Below are 18,737 nucleotides of genomic sequence, written 5' to 3' on the forward strand. Positions count from 1 at the left end.
TCTTTTCAGATCCGGGCACACTGGGATGCACGCTATGATTTCCACACCCGCATGACCAATCCTGTTGAAGAATATAATTAAAATGAACACTCTTTCTAATTAAACAAAACAAAACACCTTAAGCTCTGGCTAGTGAGTCACTTATTAAAACAATACTGGACAGCACAGAGTTTTACCATCAAGAAATGTAGAAACCACTGGAGTAGGATTTTACCTGTAGAACTGTGGATTAGATACTCTTGTCCCTAAAGTTAAGATGTTATTGCCAAGAAAACTGAATTTGAAAACATTTATTTTTGGGGGGTGGGTACCTGGGATTGAACTCAGGGGCATCGACCACTGAGCCACATCCCTAGACCTGTTTTGTATTTTATTCAGAAACAGGATCTCACTGAGTTGCTTAGCTCAGCTTTTGCTGAGACTGGCTTTGAACTCTTGATCCTCCTGCCTCAGTCTCCGGAGCCGCTGGGATTACAGGCGTGTGCACTGTGCCCAGCTCATTTGGTTTCAAGGATACCATGATGCTAAATGGGTTCTAAAGAGGAGATGAGATTTGCCTTTTACTGAAGTCCTTCAAAGATCTGGGCAGAGAGTAGAAAATGTTCTTTTTTAGGACTCCAGGATCAGGTGCTTATGTGCTAGACCAGTGGGGAGACTCTGGGTAAATGAGGTAAATAATGAGAATTAATTCTCCCTAATCTGTAAAATATTATCACTGTCAAACTTTCATTCATTCATGTATATATCAATCAATATCATCTATCTGTAATTATGAAGACAACACAGTTTGGGAACTGGTACAGTAACATTGTCACTACAAAATAACAAATGAAAGAGGAAATGTTTTAGGCTGAACTGGGAAATAGTGATTCAAAGAGAGGGGAAGGTTAAACTGAGAACCAAAGGGGCAGAGTCGTCTACAAATGGCAGCTTACTGCACTGGATGGGGTACTTCTTTAAAAAATGAAGGTATTTGCTAAATATGGCATCAGGATGGATGTGTGTGCCAATGAAGAAACTTTTTTAATTATGAGAGAAATTAGTTACTGTTTTAATTACTTAGAAAGTGATTATATTGAAGCACGGCCCGACCCCCCCTCGCCCTGTGGGTTGTTTGAGCAATTGACTGTACTCAAGAACAGGCTCAGAAAATAGTTTCTTTAAAAACAAAGCTGAGTTTCAGGAAAGCAAAATTCTTGCTCTTCTCTCACACGACAAATACCCATTTCCAAAGACAGTCTTGCATGAACTTCAATGTTGCGATGAAAAGGGGATAATTGGGTAAAATTCTGCGCAAGGTCAGGGAAATGATCAGTAATAACTATGATTTGTTTTGGCTGTTTTTGAACTTCTGAACAGGGACATTTGAGTTTTTTTTGAGCTAAATGGAAGTTCAAGATCTAGAAAAACTTGTCAGCAATTGTGGAGATACAGAATGCGTACTATGAAGAGCAAGCTCCCTAGACTCTCAAAGGAGAGAAAAATCAGCCCTGTAGATGTATGTTTGTCCCATCCGGGCAAATAATTTCAAACATGCAGTAGTGGGCACTGTCGTAACTTTCATAGCCAAGAACTGTTGTTCATCTGTCTTGTGCCTTATCTACTTTTTCCTTCTGCACTGCTCCCTCCCATAAACACTCATGCATGTGACCTAAAAAACCATCCTTAAAATTCAAATCCACCCATTGCCCCAGAGTTGCCTTGGGGGCCTTTACTGTAAGATCATGAGGTTGTAAATAGCAAAGGCAATTCCCTGAGAATTCCAAGGAAGCCTCCTCATTTGGACAAAATGGGAATGTCAGTGCCCTAAGCCAGAAATCACCCAAAGAGCTCGTTAAATATTTTGGGACTGAGACTTGACCCCATAAGGGGCACCCACCACAATGGAGGTATTTTGGCCATTTGATATTCATGAGACTAGAAGGTTTAAGAGAGCTAAGGACTAAAATACAAGGGGTTTGGCTTTCTAATGTAAACACCATTATCATTTGGAAATCAATTAGCTCTGTGCTTGGAGGGAATGAGAAGACCAGACCGAGAACTGCCATTGTGAGCCCGGCTATTTGCTTTAATTAAGAGGAGACAGAGTGGATTATTGTCTCAAACCAGGAGTTGGGAAGAGTCAGAAAATTACACCTTACCCTGGTGAACCACAAAACCCAAGCAAGAGACAGGCTCCTCGTAGGGGTTTAAAGTAAATTAGCTTTTAATTTGGAAACTTTTTGAGTAAGGATGCCTGCACCTAATAGAAAAAATGCAAAGCAGTGGCCCTGCTAAAGCTCAGAATTGCCTGGAGAGCCGGCCCTGTTTCCACCTCGGGGAGATCTGACTGATCAGTGGTCTTTTGCTCCCTACTTGTCCGAGATCTAGAACCTGGGATAAAAAATAAATTGTATCTTCAATGCAAAAATGTTAGTAGCGTTGATGTGAAATCATTGCATTAGAACTTGAATGAAAATTAATCCATTTCTTGACTGGTTTAAAAAAAAAAAAAGTTTGGTAAACTATGGCATCTGATGGAGTGTCCCCAATCCTTTCTCTTGCAGGGACTCTCCTCTGTTCAACCAAGTTGCTGAAAAGAGTTACAATTCTTTATCGCATTCCTTTGTTCATTCACCCATTTAATAAATAAAGATTAAGGCCAACCAAGTGTCATAGTGCTTGGTTCTGGAAGATTCCTGGGGATAAGATGCAGTATATTTCCTGGGGCAGGGAGGGGGGCCTGAGGGAGATGGGGGAGAAGGGCTCTGTCTTTGGAGGTCCGGAGGGCTCCGAATCCTGACAGGGAGGTCGAAATGGCTCCACTGAGTGTCCCCCCAGGAGGAAATCACTGGCAAAGACAAAGGAGAGAGAGGTTCAGGCCCTGGGGAGCTGGTGGTGGAGAGGTGGGAGAGGAGAAGCTCAGAAGGCTGAGAGGTGGGCAGAAGCCAGACACAGGCGGCTGTGACTGGCAGGCAAAGGGAACCACTGAAGCAAGCCAGGGGGTGGTTCCAGACCAGATGTGTGCTAGAAACATTGTTCTGGTAGGAAATGGTTGGGGAAGCAGCAAGGCAGGAGGCAGGTGAACTTCAGGCCTGTCCTGATAGTTCAGGGGACAGGTGTTGGAGACCTGGGTTGGAGTATTGGCAGTGAGGGTGAAAGGGTCGGGGGAGGACTGGTATTGAGAGGGAGGAATTGATACGTAAGGACTTTGTCCTCAGTTTGAAGGAGGGATGATGGGACTAGGGACATTGAGAGCGCAAGGCCCCGGGTTAGAGCTCTAGCGCTGCCAAAGCAAAACAACTGAAAGGAGGAGGTTTGGTGAAGAAGATGGAGTCAAAGATGACTCTCGGGTCTCCTGGAGTTACGTAGCATCCCCTGAGAAAAAGTGTCAGGGGAGACGGGAGGCGTGCTTGGCTGGGGTTAGATGCTGACAGGGTACAGATATATATTTTTTTTTTTTTAAATTATTTATTTATTTTTAAAATTTTTTTCAGTGCATTTTGATTCATTGTACACAAATGGGGTACATCTTTTTGTTTCTATGGTTGTGCACGATGTAGATTCATAGCATTCGCGTAATCATACATGTACATAGGGTCATGATGTCTGTCTCATTCCACTATTTTTCATACCCCATCTCCTTTTGTTTTCCTTCTACATAATAATCTAAAGTTCCTCTGGGGCACAGTTTTATTACAGAAGAAGTCGTGTGCATGCATGTGTGTGGGGGGGTTAGTTTTGCAAGTGGACAGAAAGACAGCAGCTTAAAGGGGGTAGAAGACACAATTGCCCTATTGCCACCCTAGAGCAGACAATGTTTTATTTTCGAATGTTTGAGATTTTACATGTTCGTATTACCATTTAGTATTAATTGAGAGAGGTAGAGTAGTTCCGAAGAATTACCTATAGTTTAGGAAGCATTATTGAAGTAAATGATATTCTCTAAACATGAACAAAAGTAATTCCCAGATGGCTGATTGGTTTTAAAAAGAATTTAATGATCTCCTTTTATTTTTTTCACTTACTGACATAAATGTTTTTCCTTCAGTTTTTTTTTTGGTGTGGAAAAATACTCAAAATTTGTCATCTTTAAAGAATTTGTTCTTTTTGGATATTTAACTTCCCATTCCTGTGGTTGTACATGTTGTGGAGTTACACGGGTCATGTATTCATGAATGAACATAGGGAAGTTCTGTCCGGTTCATTCCACTGTCTTTCCTAGTCCCATCCCCCCCTTCCCTTCATTTCCCCTTGTTTAATCCAGTGAACTTCTATACTTCCCTCCCTCACCCCCTTATGATGTGTTAGCATCCACATACCAGACAGAACATTCAACTCTGGTTTTGGGGGACTGGCTTATTTCACTTAGCATTGTAGTCTCCAGTTCCATTCATTTACTGGCAAATGTCATTATTTTATTCTTCTCTCTGGCTAATATTCAAAATTTACCATCTTACCTATTTTGAAATGTACATTTCAGTGGCATAAAATGCTTTCATATATAACAGGCAACCATCCCCACTATCCTCCCCCAGGAAGGGTGGTGCCCAGTACTACTTTATGCCCAGTAAGGAATAACTCTCCGTTCCCCAGGTCCCGGCAACCACTGTTCTACCTTCCACCTTGTTGTTCTGACGGTAAGTAGTTTCATCCATGTCACAGCACGTGCCAGAATTTTCTTCCTTTTTAAGACCAAGTAATATTCCATTGTATACATAGGCCATGTTGCTTATCCATTTCATCATTGAGGGATACTGGGGTTCTTCCATGTGGTAGCTATCATGAATAATCCTGCGATGAACGCCAGGTCCAGGAATCTCTTCAAGGCCCTGCTTTCAGTTCTTCTGAATGCAGACCTAGAAGTGATTTTGTGTTGGGAATTGACCCAGGCTAGGGAGGTGCCCTACCACTGAGCTGCACACCCAGCCCTCTATCTTTTTTTTTTTTTTTTTGGTACCAGGGGTACTTAACCACTGAGTCACATCCCTAACTATTATTATTATTATTATTATTATTATTTTATTTTGAGACAGTTCTTGGTAAGTTGCTTTGTGTCTCCCTAAGTTGCCGAGACTGACCCTGAACCTGCAATAGCAAAATGCACATGAAAATATGTTCCACATCCTATGTCATCAGGAAAATGCAAACTGAAAGACAAAACCCATCTATTAAAGTGGCTAAACTCCAGAATACTGACAATACCAAATGCTGACAAGGTCATGGAGCAACAGGAACTCTGATTCATTACTGCTGGGAATGTAAAATGGCAGAGCCACAGCCAAGGACAGTTTGGTACTTTCTTTCTTTCTTTCTTTTTTTTTAAATTAATTAATTTTTTAAAATTAAATTGAATTTTTTTTTTTTTAATTTGGTACTTTCTTACAAAACTAAACCTACTGTTACCAGATAATCCAGCCATCGCCCTCCTCGGTATTTACCCAAAGGAAGTTGAAAACTTACTCTACACAAAAGCCTACACCCAGATGTCTGTATTTTATTTATAATTGCCAGAACTTGGAAGCAATCAAAAGTATCTGTTCATCTTTAGTAGGTGAATGAATAAGTAAATGTGGTACCTCCAAAAAAATAAAAAATCAAAAGGGTTGGGAATGTAACTCAGTGGTTAAGCACCCCTGGGTTCAATCCCCAGTACCAAAAAAAAAAAAAAAAAAAAAAAGAGAGAGAGAGAAATAGACCTTAATAAACATTTTACCAAAGACACACAAGTAGTCAGTGGGTGCATGAAAAAGTGCTCAGGACGTCACTAATCATCAGGGAAATAACAACCCAAATCACAATAAGATATCGTCTCCCCACAATAAGAATGGCTATTATCAAAAAGACAGCAGAAGCTGGACCTGGTGGTGCACTCCTGTAATCCGAGTGGTTTAGGATTTAATTTTTAATAAAAGTAAACTGCTCATTCAGAGATGGGCACGGCACAATGTAAAGTAGAGACTGTGAAGGAGGAGAGACATCCGATAGGCCGATTGATCCAGTTCTCTTCATTTTTAGGAAAAGTGAACTAAGTCCAGCAGACGGCCACACAGGGAGGCTTTGTCTCCAGGACTGCGGTCCCTGGAGTGGGTTGGGGCTCCTGCGTCTCCACTGGGACAGACCCACCTGCAGATCGGGCGTGGAGCGCTACGGCTGGTCAATGCGCTTGGCAATTGTCTTCTTTCCCGGCTGCGCGGAGACGTCCTGCACCCTGCGCTTCTGCAGCCCGCGGATCACGTCTGCTGTTCCTTTCAGTACACGGTATTCTGCACAGAGATGTGACGGTCCACTCTGTGCAGCGTCCCGGGAGGTCACCTCCAAGGCCATGGCAGCCTCGCTCCTCTGGACATCAAAAAGGTAATGGCACTGCCAAACCAGTGCCGGCTGTGACTTCTCCAAACCACCCGCCTTCTGCATTTGTGTGATGGAACCATCTACATCTACGGCTCTACTCCATTTGCTTATAATTCTTCATGAGTAAGTTTTTAAGTTTGTTTCTCAAAGTTTTTTTTTTTTTTTTTTTTTTTTTTTTTTTTTTTTTTTTTTTTTTTTTTTTTTTTTCTTTATCAATAGTCCTGTACTCTGGGATGAGCTTGTCTTGTGTGTACTATTTATATTTATATCGCTTTCTGTATTATGAAAACAGGAATTAGTACCCTAATTTCCTAGTAATTTCACAAATACTTATTCTCAAAGAGTGTGGAAAATCCTTATGAGGAACAGTTAACCCTGGATTGATGAGAAGTGGAGCAAAGTTAAATCTAAGGGGGAGAAGAATACATATCAAAACAATTTAATGTTTATTGAGCATTTACCCTTGTCTGGGCAATGTGTATTTCTTTTAGTCCTACTAATCCTATAGTTGGGATCACAGGTGCTATAATTGGTCCCATGTACAGATGAGAAAACTGAGGCATAGAAAAGATAGGTACTTTAGCCAATGAATGGTGCAGTTGGCCTTAAACTCAGGTCAGTATGAGTTAAAACCCCAGACTGTGCTCCTAACCATCTGCATGTTACCAAATGGAAGATGTGAGCCACTTCAGTTTAGAGGGACTTGTGACGATCAGTCTCCATGTGTGATCTGGAAAAAATTTCCCTGGTTGCGGTTGTGCCTGTGTTGCTGATTCCCTAGCTGGAGCAGATACAGAAGGAACATCATTTAAGACAGAGATGAGAACATCCTTTGGAATGATTCATATTGTTTTCTCTTTCCTGCTACCCTGTCATGCATCTTAGTGCTGATATTCTTGGCCAAGGGGAACCTCTGCGCATGCATTCTCCCTAGGCCCCTGGCCACTGCACTAAACTTCACATCTCTCATCTCTGAACAATTAGATCTTCCCCACTGACCGCTTTCCTACTCTGTCATGAAAACCCGGGTGCTTAACCTATGTTACTGAGCAAATAAGGAGATTTTAGACCCCTTTCTATCACTATCCTCAACACACATCTTAATCTAAAGAGCATAAATCTTTCTTAATTAATTAAGGAAAATAAATCAATATTCATATTTATGGATGTCCTAGGGTATAAAATAATCACAGAGAGACTTCCCTGGTTTAAAAATATCAATTAATGCATCCAGGCGCGATGGCACATGTCTGACACCCCAGCTACTTAGGAGTCTGAGGCAGGAGGATCGCAAGTTTGAGGTCAGCCTAAGCTACTTAGTGAGATCCTGTCCAAAAAAAAAGGGAGAGGTGGAGCTGGGCATGTAACTCAGTGATAGAGCACCTCTGGGTTCAATCCCCAGTACTAAAAAAAAAAAAAAAAAAAAGTCCATGTTAACTATTACTCTAATGCTACCTGTTGTTCATGCATACCTGTCCACTGCTTTGAATTCTTGGTAGATAAAAAAAAATAGCTATAGTCAACGACTGTGAGCAAATCTGAGAGCTTTACTTTATAGGCTTTGGTAGACTGACAGTACCTCCTGGTGACTTACTTACTTTTAAAAATTCATTGTAGATTTACACTTTTGTAAATACAATAAAAGTGCTGCTGCAATATCAAATTGCTATGGAAGTTTCTAAGCATTTGCTTTCAATTTTTTGGTTTCCCTTGCTGCCCACTGGTCAGCAGTTCATGGCTGGGGTGCACTTTTGAAGGGCTCTGCCCAGAGGATGACTCAAGGGCTCTGTCGTTCATATAAACGGGCCCTTAGCTATTGTTCTGAAGCCGTCTTGGAAGCAAGCGACAGGTTTCATTATTAATATACTTCTTTCAGATCTGGGTCTTCTAAGACATCTCAGCAAAGTCACCATCAAGAAGGGGACACTGCTGAAAGATGCTCTTCACCTCATGCTTGCTCCCAGACAAGGATGCTGAGGTTTTGTTTCCTTTAAGACAAACCCTGAACTGAAAATTATTCTAGTCACATCTAGGAGAAGTCGACCATCATCACAAAGTGAATCAAAACCTTCCCCCTGGGTCTCACACTGCTTCTGTGGTGGCTGCACTATCTAAATTCAGATTGTCTAAAGTGATGGGATTGCTCTTGTTTTAAAAACAGACTTGAGTCCTTATGTAGTTTCAGGTCTTCATTTAGCTCTGTTATGTTAGTCGAAGGGGGTACAGGCAAGAAAGAGGATCAGAATGTTAGCTGAAAAGCAGAAACCTGAAATGTGTATCAGTTGGCATGAAAATGTTGATGCTCTTGAATCCATAAAAGAGCATAGCCGAGAAGAAAAGTGCTGAACAATAAAGATGCTGAGTTGTCATTTGAAAATAATAATGATAAAGAAACGAAACCATCTAAAGATACAAGTCTATGGAAATGATGAAATCAAATGGGGTCCATATTTACAACAGAATGCACATAGCAATTTAAAATAATGAGTATAGAAATGATGTAGAATATAAAAATGTTGATGTGATGTTAAGTGAAAAAATTCCACATAATGCTTTGGTGTCCAGCAGGAACACTGGTTGGTCCTCCTTTGGCTTGGAATTAATATTCCCTCCTTTGCTCAGAATGACCAAGGATGCTGACTCTGTATACTGACCCTGTAGGTTGCCAGCTAGTTTCCAGCTGAATTTCATCAACAGAGACTTGACAGGAGAAGCTGGCTGTTTCCCTTCCTTTTTCTCTTTTGAGCTGGTCTTGGTGGTTCCTGCTCCCCCACACAAACACATTCCCGTGGTTCCAGCTTCTCTGGGTGACTGTGGTCCTTCCCTTGGAGAACATCACACCTTCCTTGTGTGGTGCAATGAAAAATTCCGGGGGAAAAGTGAGTGAGCAGGGTCCCTTGGAGTTAGTGGTGGTGGATATGGGGAGAAGATCACCTTGGGATTTGGAACTGGGAAAGAATGAAACATATTTAAAGTTAAATATCCCTTGTTCCTCACCTGGGAAAAAAGAACATGTGGAAAACTAGAACAATGGTGTAGAATCTGTGGATTCCACTGGTGGATCTGTGTAACAGCACCATATACAGGTGTGATGGGCAGCCCCCAATGTGGCTGGTGTCTTTATGTGGTCCCCTTGCTATTAGATAGGACCCCCCTGCATTGCCTTGGAGGTACTATGGAAATGTTAATGTGCGACTTCTGAGACTGGGGATAAAAGATGATGGCTTTCATGTTGGATCGCTGACTCTGGGTCATGGAGAAGAAGTCCTTAATAAGATGTCTGTGTGGTGAGACAGTGGGGCCTTCTCACAACCAGCACGAATGGGCCAGGCATCTGAGAAACCACTTTGGAAGTGGATCCTCCCAATCCATTCAGATGCTTGCAAGAACCTGACTGCAACTTCGTAAGAAAAATCTGAGTCACAAAGGTTCTGCACAGCTGCTGTTCAATTCTTGAGCCAAGACGTTGAGTGAGATAATTAATATTCACCACTGTTGGGGCTGGGGTTGTGGCTCAGTGGTAGAGCGCTTGCCTAGTACATGTGAGGCACTAGGTTTGATCCTCAGCACCACATAAAAATAAGTAAATGAGATAAAGGTATTGTGTCCATCAGCAACTAAAAAAATTTTTTTAAAAATATTCACTGCTGTTTTATGCTGCTAAATTTTAGAGTCATTGATTAAGCAGCAATAAATCACTAATATATATATACCATATATTTTGTTCTTGGTTACTTAGTATCCAAGATATTACAATCAGGCATCACTTTTTACTATGTATAAATCCCCCAGTTTAAATATCTGTTCAAAACGTCTTGGCATTTTACCTTTTAACCTTTCCATAGCTGAAGGTTAAACTAGTCCTTTTAGATTTTTTTCAAAGCTCTTACTGATTCCCTTCGGCTGCCGAAAGCTTTAATTTCAATCAGCACCTCGTTAAGACTCCAGCGAAGCAGTACTGATTCTAAATCAGGAAGCGACACCCGGCATTGACAAAGACCATTCAAAGGTATGGGAAAGGCAGCCGGGGCTGCAGGCCCGCGAGCGTCTTCTCAGGCCCCATGGATGCCGCGCTTCTTTTGATGAACTACTGGTGGGTTTCCTCTCACTCGGACAGCAGCCTCCCTGCCCGTCTCTCCTGCTGTCCCCATCGGAAAATCCATAACCACAACTTTTCCCAGCCTTTAATCTGCCTCTGGAGAGTCAGGGAAGCCGCTGGGATCATTGTTCCCTCCGCTACGGTGCTGCCCTTCAGGGCACCGAAGCTTGGTGGGCGTCGGTTGGCGCGCCGGGAGCCGGGAGCAGGGGAAGCGGTGGCATTGTGCCTGGTGCCAAAGGTTAGCGGCTGCCCCTCCCGGGGGAGGCTGGGTCTGGGATCATTTCTGTGTGCAGCGTGCTACATGCAACCTTGGCATGCAATCAGCAGAGAAAATATTCATTATTGCCTGAGTGTCTGCGGAAGACAATTTCAATTATTCTGGCATTTCCATGGATGAAGAAGCCCTTTAGGCTGGCCCTGGAGATTAGCCTTAAAGGCTCTGTAAATTAGGGAAGTTACAATCAGTATGTTATCTGGCAGGCAGCTGCGGAATACTCCAGAGTAGGCAAAGAGAGACAAATTGCTATATTCCGCTTGTGGTTTTGATATATCAATTTACAAGTTTAACATACACATTTGTGAAAGAATGATTTTGCCTTTCTTAAATCACTTTTAACTGCCTGCGCTCCAAGTTTCTGAACCTGTAGTGGGAATGGTCGGCCTGCCTGGCTGACGTTTTGTTTTAAAGCCCAATTTCAGCTGGGAAAAAATATTGCCGGGGACAGAGCTTGGGAATTAATCTTTCCTAAAGTTATTCAAATAATATAATATATGGCAGTTAATCAGAAAATTCCATTTGCAGAAATGTGAATAATGTCCCATATAAAGGCTTTTTCTTTAATGGGATGTTTTTCATGTCTTTCCCCTGCCCCCAAATTCACTCAGTTGTGATAATTAAATACATACATATATATATATATATATATATATATATATACACACACACAATATATATATATGTATATATATGTGTATATATATATACATACATATATACATATGTATATACATACATATACACACACACAAACACACATACATGTGTATTCACATAGACACATACACACACACACACATATAAAACTTATTTCATCAAACTGGCCTGATTTGATAAGTGAAAATGAAATTCATAACTATAATTACATATCCTAATAATTTATAAACAGTTGCATAAGTAAGGTCCATTGAGAAATAGGTATTTTTGTGATCTTGAAGTTTTTCTCTAAACATTTCTGATATCTTAGAACTCACATATCCTTCAAACAGAAATTTTTTAAACTTTGAAAAATGTCTTCTAAAATATTTTGGATGCTGACTAATTCTTGTATCTTTGTCTGAAATAAGTTCCCATTACCTGGGTGAGTGTAAGCTTTTTCTATTTCATTTTTTAAGAAAAAAAAAACTGTTTAATATGGAAAATAGTTTGGTTCTGTGTTAGATGACTCAAGTGAGAAGGTTTAGATTTTACAAGTGACTTATATCCTTTAGGAAACAAGTGTCATCAATAAATATCAAAATACAGATATTTTCAAGAAAGTTTCATAAATAACATATGTCTCTAATTTCTTCCAAATAACCAAGATGACTTTCCATTTCTCACCTATGAAATTCAAAACAAGGTCTGGAAATAAAGCTCAGTGGTAGACCATTCACCTAGTCCCCTAATCCCCTTTAAGGTCCTGAGTTCAATCCCATGTACCACCAAAGAAGAAAAAAAAAAAAAAAAAAAAAAAAAATTCAAAACAATATATAAACTTCCAGAGGAAACTTCTTTTTTGGGGGGAAATATTTACCTTTATTGGAAAAAGCAGACAGATTGGCTTGGATTTATCCTTCTTCTCAGTTTAGTTAAAATTTTAACTTAAAAATTATTTTGGATGTTTACTTGAAGGTCAAAGACTACATTTAAGTAAGATGTATCCAAACAGCATTGACTGGACCCTTATTAGAACTGTTGAATTTAACAGTTCTTCTATTACACTGTCCCCGCAGACCTTGTCAGAAAGGTGTTTATCAATCGATAACATGGAATTCATTTTTTTCTTTCTTGTTTACAGAACTGGCTTACCCACGAGGGACAGCTTCTTGTCTTTGACAATACCCAGGAAGTGTCCTTCACCGCAAGCACTGAAGTTTTTGGCCTTGCGCTGGATATTGTGCTGACATGGTTCCTCATGGGAACTGTTGGGCAGGTTCGGGCAAGCATCTGCAATTCTTAAATGGACCATTTCAGGCTGGAGAATTTAAGAGACAACCAAATAGAGTTTTAATGCCCTGTAAGATAATAATGAAAGACATTTATGAAAAAAAAAAATTCCAGTTAGTTTGAAAGCTGAGGCCCACACTCCGCATTTTGACAGCAGATGGATGGCTAGCTCGACTAATCCTGGTTTACTTTCCGACTCGGATTTGTCTTACTGGTCCAGTGAGATTGTGAGGGCTCCTTCCAATCTGGTTAATGTTCAGAACCAATGTTTGAGTTTTAGACTAATTATGGGCCAACCACTGACATTTTTTCTATAATGCGAAGACTGGTGCCAGCAGTAACTCAGTGAGATTTAACATAAAAGCAAGATAAAACAATTAATGTAGAAGAATATTTGATTAAGTGGATTGCTGATTTATAGTGAGGTAAATTGAAATTGAAAGGAGAGTGAACTTTTTATGGCAATCATATATTATGTTCATTATCAGAGACTCTGGGTCCTTTTGTGCTTTTGTGATTTAAGAAGAAATAAACCAGTTTAAGGAGAGTAATCCTGGCAGGCATCATCTTTGTCTTCTCTTGAGTTATAGTTCCTTTTCAGTGCAAAAGTTAAATAAATCATATTTGAGAAAACTCATTGCAAAACATGCAGTCAACATTTGAATGGACCAAAAAGTGTAGTAACGAGGTTGTACTCGGCAAACTCACCCACAGACACTTTTGTTTTGGAGATGGAGCTTGACATCCACTTTGGTCATCATTTATTTGACATTGGCAGAAATTGTTACCCTGGCAACATCCCTTAAGGGGTCTTGGGCCTGTTGTGGAGGGGAGCCACGAGAGGGGGTATCATAGCTGGGTGGCTTGTGCAACAGCTTCAATCCACATGCCTCCTCTTGCTCTGTGACTGGTTCCACTGAACTGCTCCCCTTTGCCAGGAGTTAGATTGTGCCTGAAGCTGGCTTTAGCAGGTGCTCCTGATGTCCCAGCCACAAAATATCTGGCACTTCCATTTATGTGAACCAAGATATTTTTTATGCAGCAAAGGTGTTGGCATTGCATCAGAAAAATGAACATCCCGGTCTGTGAGTCTACCAGCAGTAGAGAGGGGCAAGTCAGCAGAGGTGAGGTGAAGAGGGAGGAGTGGAGATTGCTGATGATGTGGGAAGTTCAAAGAACTTGTTAAAGGGAAAGTTAAAAAAACCAGTAGTTTGATATATATATATATTTTTTTTTTTTTTTTTTTTTTTTTTTCCCTACAAGCTATTGTAGAAGGAGATGCCAGTAGGTGATGGTGGCTCTCAGAGGGATCAAGTGACTCGGAGGTCCCTCCAGTTCACTCCTTTCTCCTGATGCTCTCATACAGAGCTTACAGGGACAGAGGAAATCAGAGGGCAAAACACTGAGTGCATCCAGAGAATATGCAGCTCACCAGATGGTTCCACAGTAGCCTTCACCCTTCAGGGAACATCTAAATTGCATTCACTAACTTTTACTCCAATGTTATCTTATTGCTGTTTTAATTTTAGTTTTTTTTTTTTTTTTTTTTTTTTTTTTTTTTTTTTTTTTTTTTTTTTTTTGTATAGGAAGGAGCTACCCAAACAACTAATGATTCAAAGAACTCCAAGCTGAGTTCTGGCCCCGACACAGCCCTCGCCAGGTGTGTGGCCCTGGGCAAATCTGACATTTCTCTCTGGTCTCTGGCTTCCCTGTGTGCAAAAGGTGGTTCAGTACCTCTGGGATTGTTATTTCAAGTAGGATAAAGAGGGCTATGCGGTCGGTCCCTAAAACTGGTTTTACATTTCTGCATCCCCCCTGGTCCCCTAATGAGATGAATAAAAATGCTGGATGCTGATGGGCAATTAGTGTACTTTAGGGAAGGGATTTTCCACTTTCCAAAGGAAGCAGTTGCTGAGATTCCTGTAACCAAGGCGTAAACAAACACACAATGGAGACCTTGTTTTTGTTGCTGTCAACAGAGTGAGCAGAGACACTGACTCCAAATTTGTCAGCGTGCTTTTCGTTGCCAAGAGTTTCCACCATGGTATTAAGGTCTCCATCTGCTCATCCTTTCAGGACACCGACCTTTCTTCCCTTGGTACCTCTTCTCAGGGCACCTGCCTTTACGTCCTTCTGAACCAAGGCAGTGATTTAGAGATGACACGCTGAGAACAGTGGAGCAGACGCGAGGGGGTTCTGGGGTGGGTGGCTGGGTGGGTAGGGAGGACAGGGGGGAAGAGGACTGGCAAAGATGGCGTCTGTTCCTGACCATTCCATAACTTTCTCCCCAAATTGCCTTTTTCGAAACTTTTTTTTTTTGCCTCAATATTCTTAGATCATGAATGTTTTTTTTAAGCCTATAAAGGCTTAAGCAGTCCTTAATAACACCTTCAGATTGCTGAAGGTGCTCTAAAGAAATACATAATGGCCAGGCACAGTGGCGCATGTCTGTAATCCCAGAGGCTTGGGAGGCTGAGGCAAGAGGACTGCAAGTTCAAAGCCAGCCTCAGCAACTTAGTGAGGTCCTAAGCCATGTGGTGAGCCCCTGTCTCAAAATAAAAAAAATAAACAAATAAAAAGGACTGAGGATGTGACTCAGTGGTTAAGTGTCCCTGGGCTCAATTCCTGGTACCAAGAAAAAAAAAAAAGAAAGAAAGAAAAGGAAAAGAAACATATAATGTATTTATGAGCAGGGTCTGCTTAATTAATTAATTGAGTTTATGTGCTTCATTAGCTCACATATGTTATGCTTCCTTCTGTTCCTTGATTTCTTTCTTTTTTTTTTTTCATCTTTTTTAAAATTTATTTTTATTGTAAACAAATGGGATGCATGTTGATTCTCTGTTTGTACATGGAGTAAAGGCATACCATTTGTGTAATCATACATTTACCTAGGGTAATGTTGTTTGATTCATTCTGTTATTTTTTCCCTCCCCCCACCCCTCCCACCCCTCTTTTCCCTCTATACAGTCCCTCCTTCCTCCATTCTTGCCCCCTCCCCCACATTATGTGTCATCATCCACTTATCAGCGAGATCATTCTTCCTTTGGTTTTTTGAGATCGGCTTATCTCACTTAGCATGATATTCTCCAATTTCATCCATTTGCCTGCAAATGCCATAATTTTATTATTCTTTATGACTGAGTAATATTCCATTGTATAAATATACCACAGTTTCTTTATCCATTCATCAATTGAAGGGTATCTAGGTTGGTTCCACAATCTGGTTATTGTGAATTGAGCAGCTATGAACATTGATGTGGCTGCATCTCTGTAGTATACTGATTTTAAGTCCTTTGGGTATAGGCCGAGGAGTGGGATAACTGGGTCAAATGGTGGTTCCATTCCAAGCTTTCTGAGGAATCTCCACACTGCTTTCCAGAGTGGCTGCACTAATTTGCTGTTCCTTGATTTCTCTGTGCAGCTCACAGAGGTGGTGGCAGAGACAATTTAGCCACACGTCCAGTGAGGAGCCGATGGGCCTCTACTGGACACTTCACTTCTCACAGAAGGTAAAACTGAGTGGTGAAGCAATAGTGGGGATGGAATTTGGTGATGAGGGGAGGAGATTTTCTCCATTATAAACTGCACTGTGCAAAAGGTATAAAGATATTTTTTCAGATTGGCAAGTTCTCAATATTGCCTTCTCCCGTATAGCTACTGAAAGAGGTATTCCCTCAAGCTAACCAAGGAAGCCAAGAAAGAAGACGACCAGGGAATTGGGACATACCTAAGAGAGAGGTGACGGAATCCCTCTGAATGCTGGTGAAGGGAGAAGTCCTCATATCAGCTGTGGAACAGCCAAAAGAGGAACCATCATGTTGGATCAGGAAGACTGGATGCCGAGGAAGAATGTTCATGAGAGAAACTCCTAAGTTATCACACATGTTTGAAGATTATGAGAGAAGTTTTGAGAGTTTTCAGGACAAAGTATGATAGGTTCATAGAAAACTAAACAATTAAAAAAACCAAAAAACAAAAATAGGTGCAATCATTAACCCTAGGAAAAACAAAAAGTTAAATAAAAAAAGAAATGCAAAGACATTATATCATATGGCTGGACCTTGACAATTTTTGCTTAAGTAAGAATAAAGTAAGATGAATTGATTAAAAATAATTTTGTGGTACTGGGGATGGAACTCAGAGGTGTGCTACCACTCACCAAACCACATCCCTAGACCTTTTTATTTTTTATTTTGAGATAGGACTTGGTAGTATGCCCAGATTCGTTTTGAACTTGGGATCTTCCTGCCTCAGTCGCTGGGATTACCAGTGTGTATCACCATGTCTGGCAAGGTAAAATTAAATTCTGAATTAATTGAAATCGTAATGTGTTAGATAGATAGGGGAGGAGAAAAGAGTAGTGTTGGGAGAAACTATTCAGAATAGGAAGTCAAAACAGATGACTAGAAAGGAAAAACAAAGAAATAACAATATATTATTTCTGAATCTGAATACTACCAATAACAGCAAAAGAGCTGAGAAATTTTAAGTGACTGCCTGGCTTGAGAGAGCAGAACTCATTTATTGAAGGACTGGGACAGGACTGTTGTTTATTTTTCTGGGTTTCATAGTAGTGTTTAACCTCACAAAAAATACATAACTTTGATAAAACATTGGACATTTGAACAATCTGTCATTTGGAAGGACAGCCCCTGAGTGTAATGTATAAAGCTGCTCTCCGCCCATCAGGTGCAGCCATTTTCCCCGCCTCCCAACCACTTGTCAATCTGTGAACATCCTGGCTAGCTATTGGTTCATCAGTCAGCTTGCAAGTATCCTTCTCCGTTATTGGTCCCCTGTTAGCCCAACGGAATTCAACTGTTTACCATAGCTTCCCTGCCATCTTTTCCCATCCTTCTGTCTGTCCTCACTTTCTCTATCCTCCTGGCTTTCACACTCTCTCTAGAGTGCACCCTTTCTTTTCCTTTCTGTTTTCCTCTCATTGTCTCTCTTACCCTGCAGGGAGACACTCTGTTTGCTTAATAAACTCCCTTATGTGATTTCCAGTGTCCTGCGTGGTTCTGTGGGATTTCCTTACACCGAGGGAATTGATTATTGGCTTTAGTGAGTGTGACTGCACAGAGGTCGTGGGCCAAGGTCTCATGCCTCTGAGAATCTAGAAGTTTGAGGGCCCTGGCTCCCCTTTTCGTTTGCCAAGGTTCATCTTTTGGAGCACAGCCTATCAGTGGCATATTCAATGTACTTGACTGGAATTTTGCCTCTGCTTCCCCTATTTAAATGATATAAAATCCTCCTTTGCTTATGAAATTATCTTTATGAAGGGAATTTCAGTTTGGAAAGCCACCCAACTCTGGGTGCTGGGGATGGGACCTAAGGCCTTGCCCACACCAGGTGAGCCCTCTACCATGAGGTCACATTCTTGGTCCAAGTGGAACTGTCTTTAGAGTCAACCCCATCATGCAGAAGTGGTGATTACTTTTAATCACAGGTGTAGTACAACGTCTGGCATATAGTAAGTTCTCAATAAAAATATGCAGCATGAACAAATAAATCAAGGACAAACACAGAGTCCCAAAGATGTCCTCCAAGCTTCCTAAAACAAGCATATCACACCTGTCCTTCTCTCCATCCTCTCCTCCTGAAGTGTTTCTGTTTCAGTGCCAGAATGGTCTTTCCAAACCCGAACCTGATCAGGCTGACCCTTTGCTGACCCCACTACTCTTTGCCAAGGACAGGCTTCTTGATGTGCCACTCAGACCCTGTGCAGTTGGCACCTGTCTCTCCAAATTTATCCATTTCCCTTTCTCCCTTTAATGTGTGCCTCGTTCTGTTGCTCCCTCTGGCCTTGGTCCTTGCTAAGATCGACATCATCTTCCCTTCTCCCTTGGTTAACTGCTACTCACCTTCGGGGGAGCCTCCCATCTTCAGGGAATGTCATCCACCTTCTTCCGCTGAAGCCTTCTTCTGGGTCTCCATGGTAACATTCCCCTCTGTTGTGTTGGGTCACCATTGTGGTGTTGCGTATATTGATGTGATCATGTGATTAGTATCTGCCTCACCCATTAGAATATAAGTGCCTTGAGGACAGGGACCATGTCCAAACAAGCGTCATCAGCCCTTGTACTGTCTCAGTAA

The 18,737-nt window shown here is 41.2% G+C and overlaps 1 protein-coding gene across 1 annotated transcript; it reads left to right on the forward strand.

Moving 5' to 3' along the window:
• The first annotated feature begins 10,142 nt into the window (after nt 1–10,142).
• Nucleotides 10,143–17,393, forward strand: LOC124962130 (uncharacterized). The gene is made up of 5 exons (XM_047521292.1): nt 10,143–10,670; nt 12,490–12,624; nt 14,225–14,298; nt 16,063–16,150; nt 16,296–17,393. The coding sequence occupies exons 1-5, from the start codon at nt 10,395–10,397 to the stop codon at nt 16,395–16,397; spliced, it is 675 nt and encodes a 224-aa protein (XP_047377248.1). The 5' UTR covers nt 10,143–10,394; the 3' UTR covers nt 16,398–17,393.
• Nucleotides 17,394–18,737: the final 1,344 nt, after the last annotated feature.

The sequence above is a fragment of the Sciurus carolinensis genome, chromosome 12 (assembly GCF_902686445.1).
Source record: "Sciurus carolinensis chromosome 12, mSciCar1.2, whole genome shotgun sequence".
Classification (NCBI taxonomy): domain Eukaryota; kingdom Metazoa; phylum Chordata; class Mammalia; order Rodentia; family Sciuridae; genus Sciurus; species Sciurus carolinensis.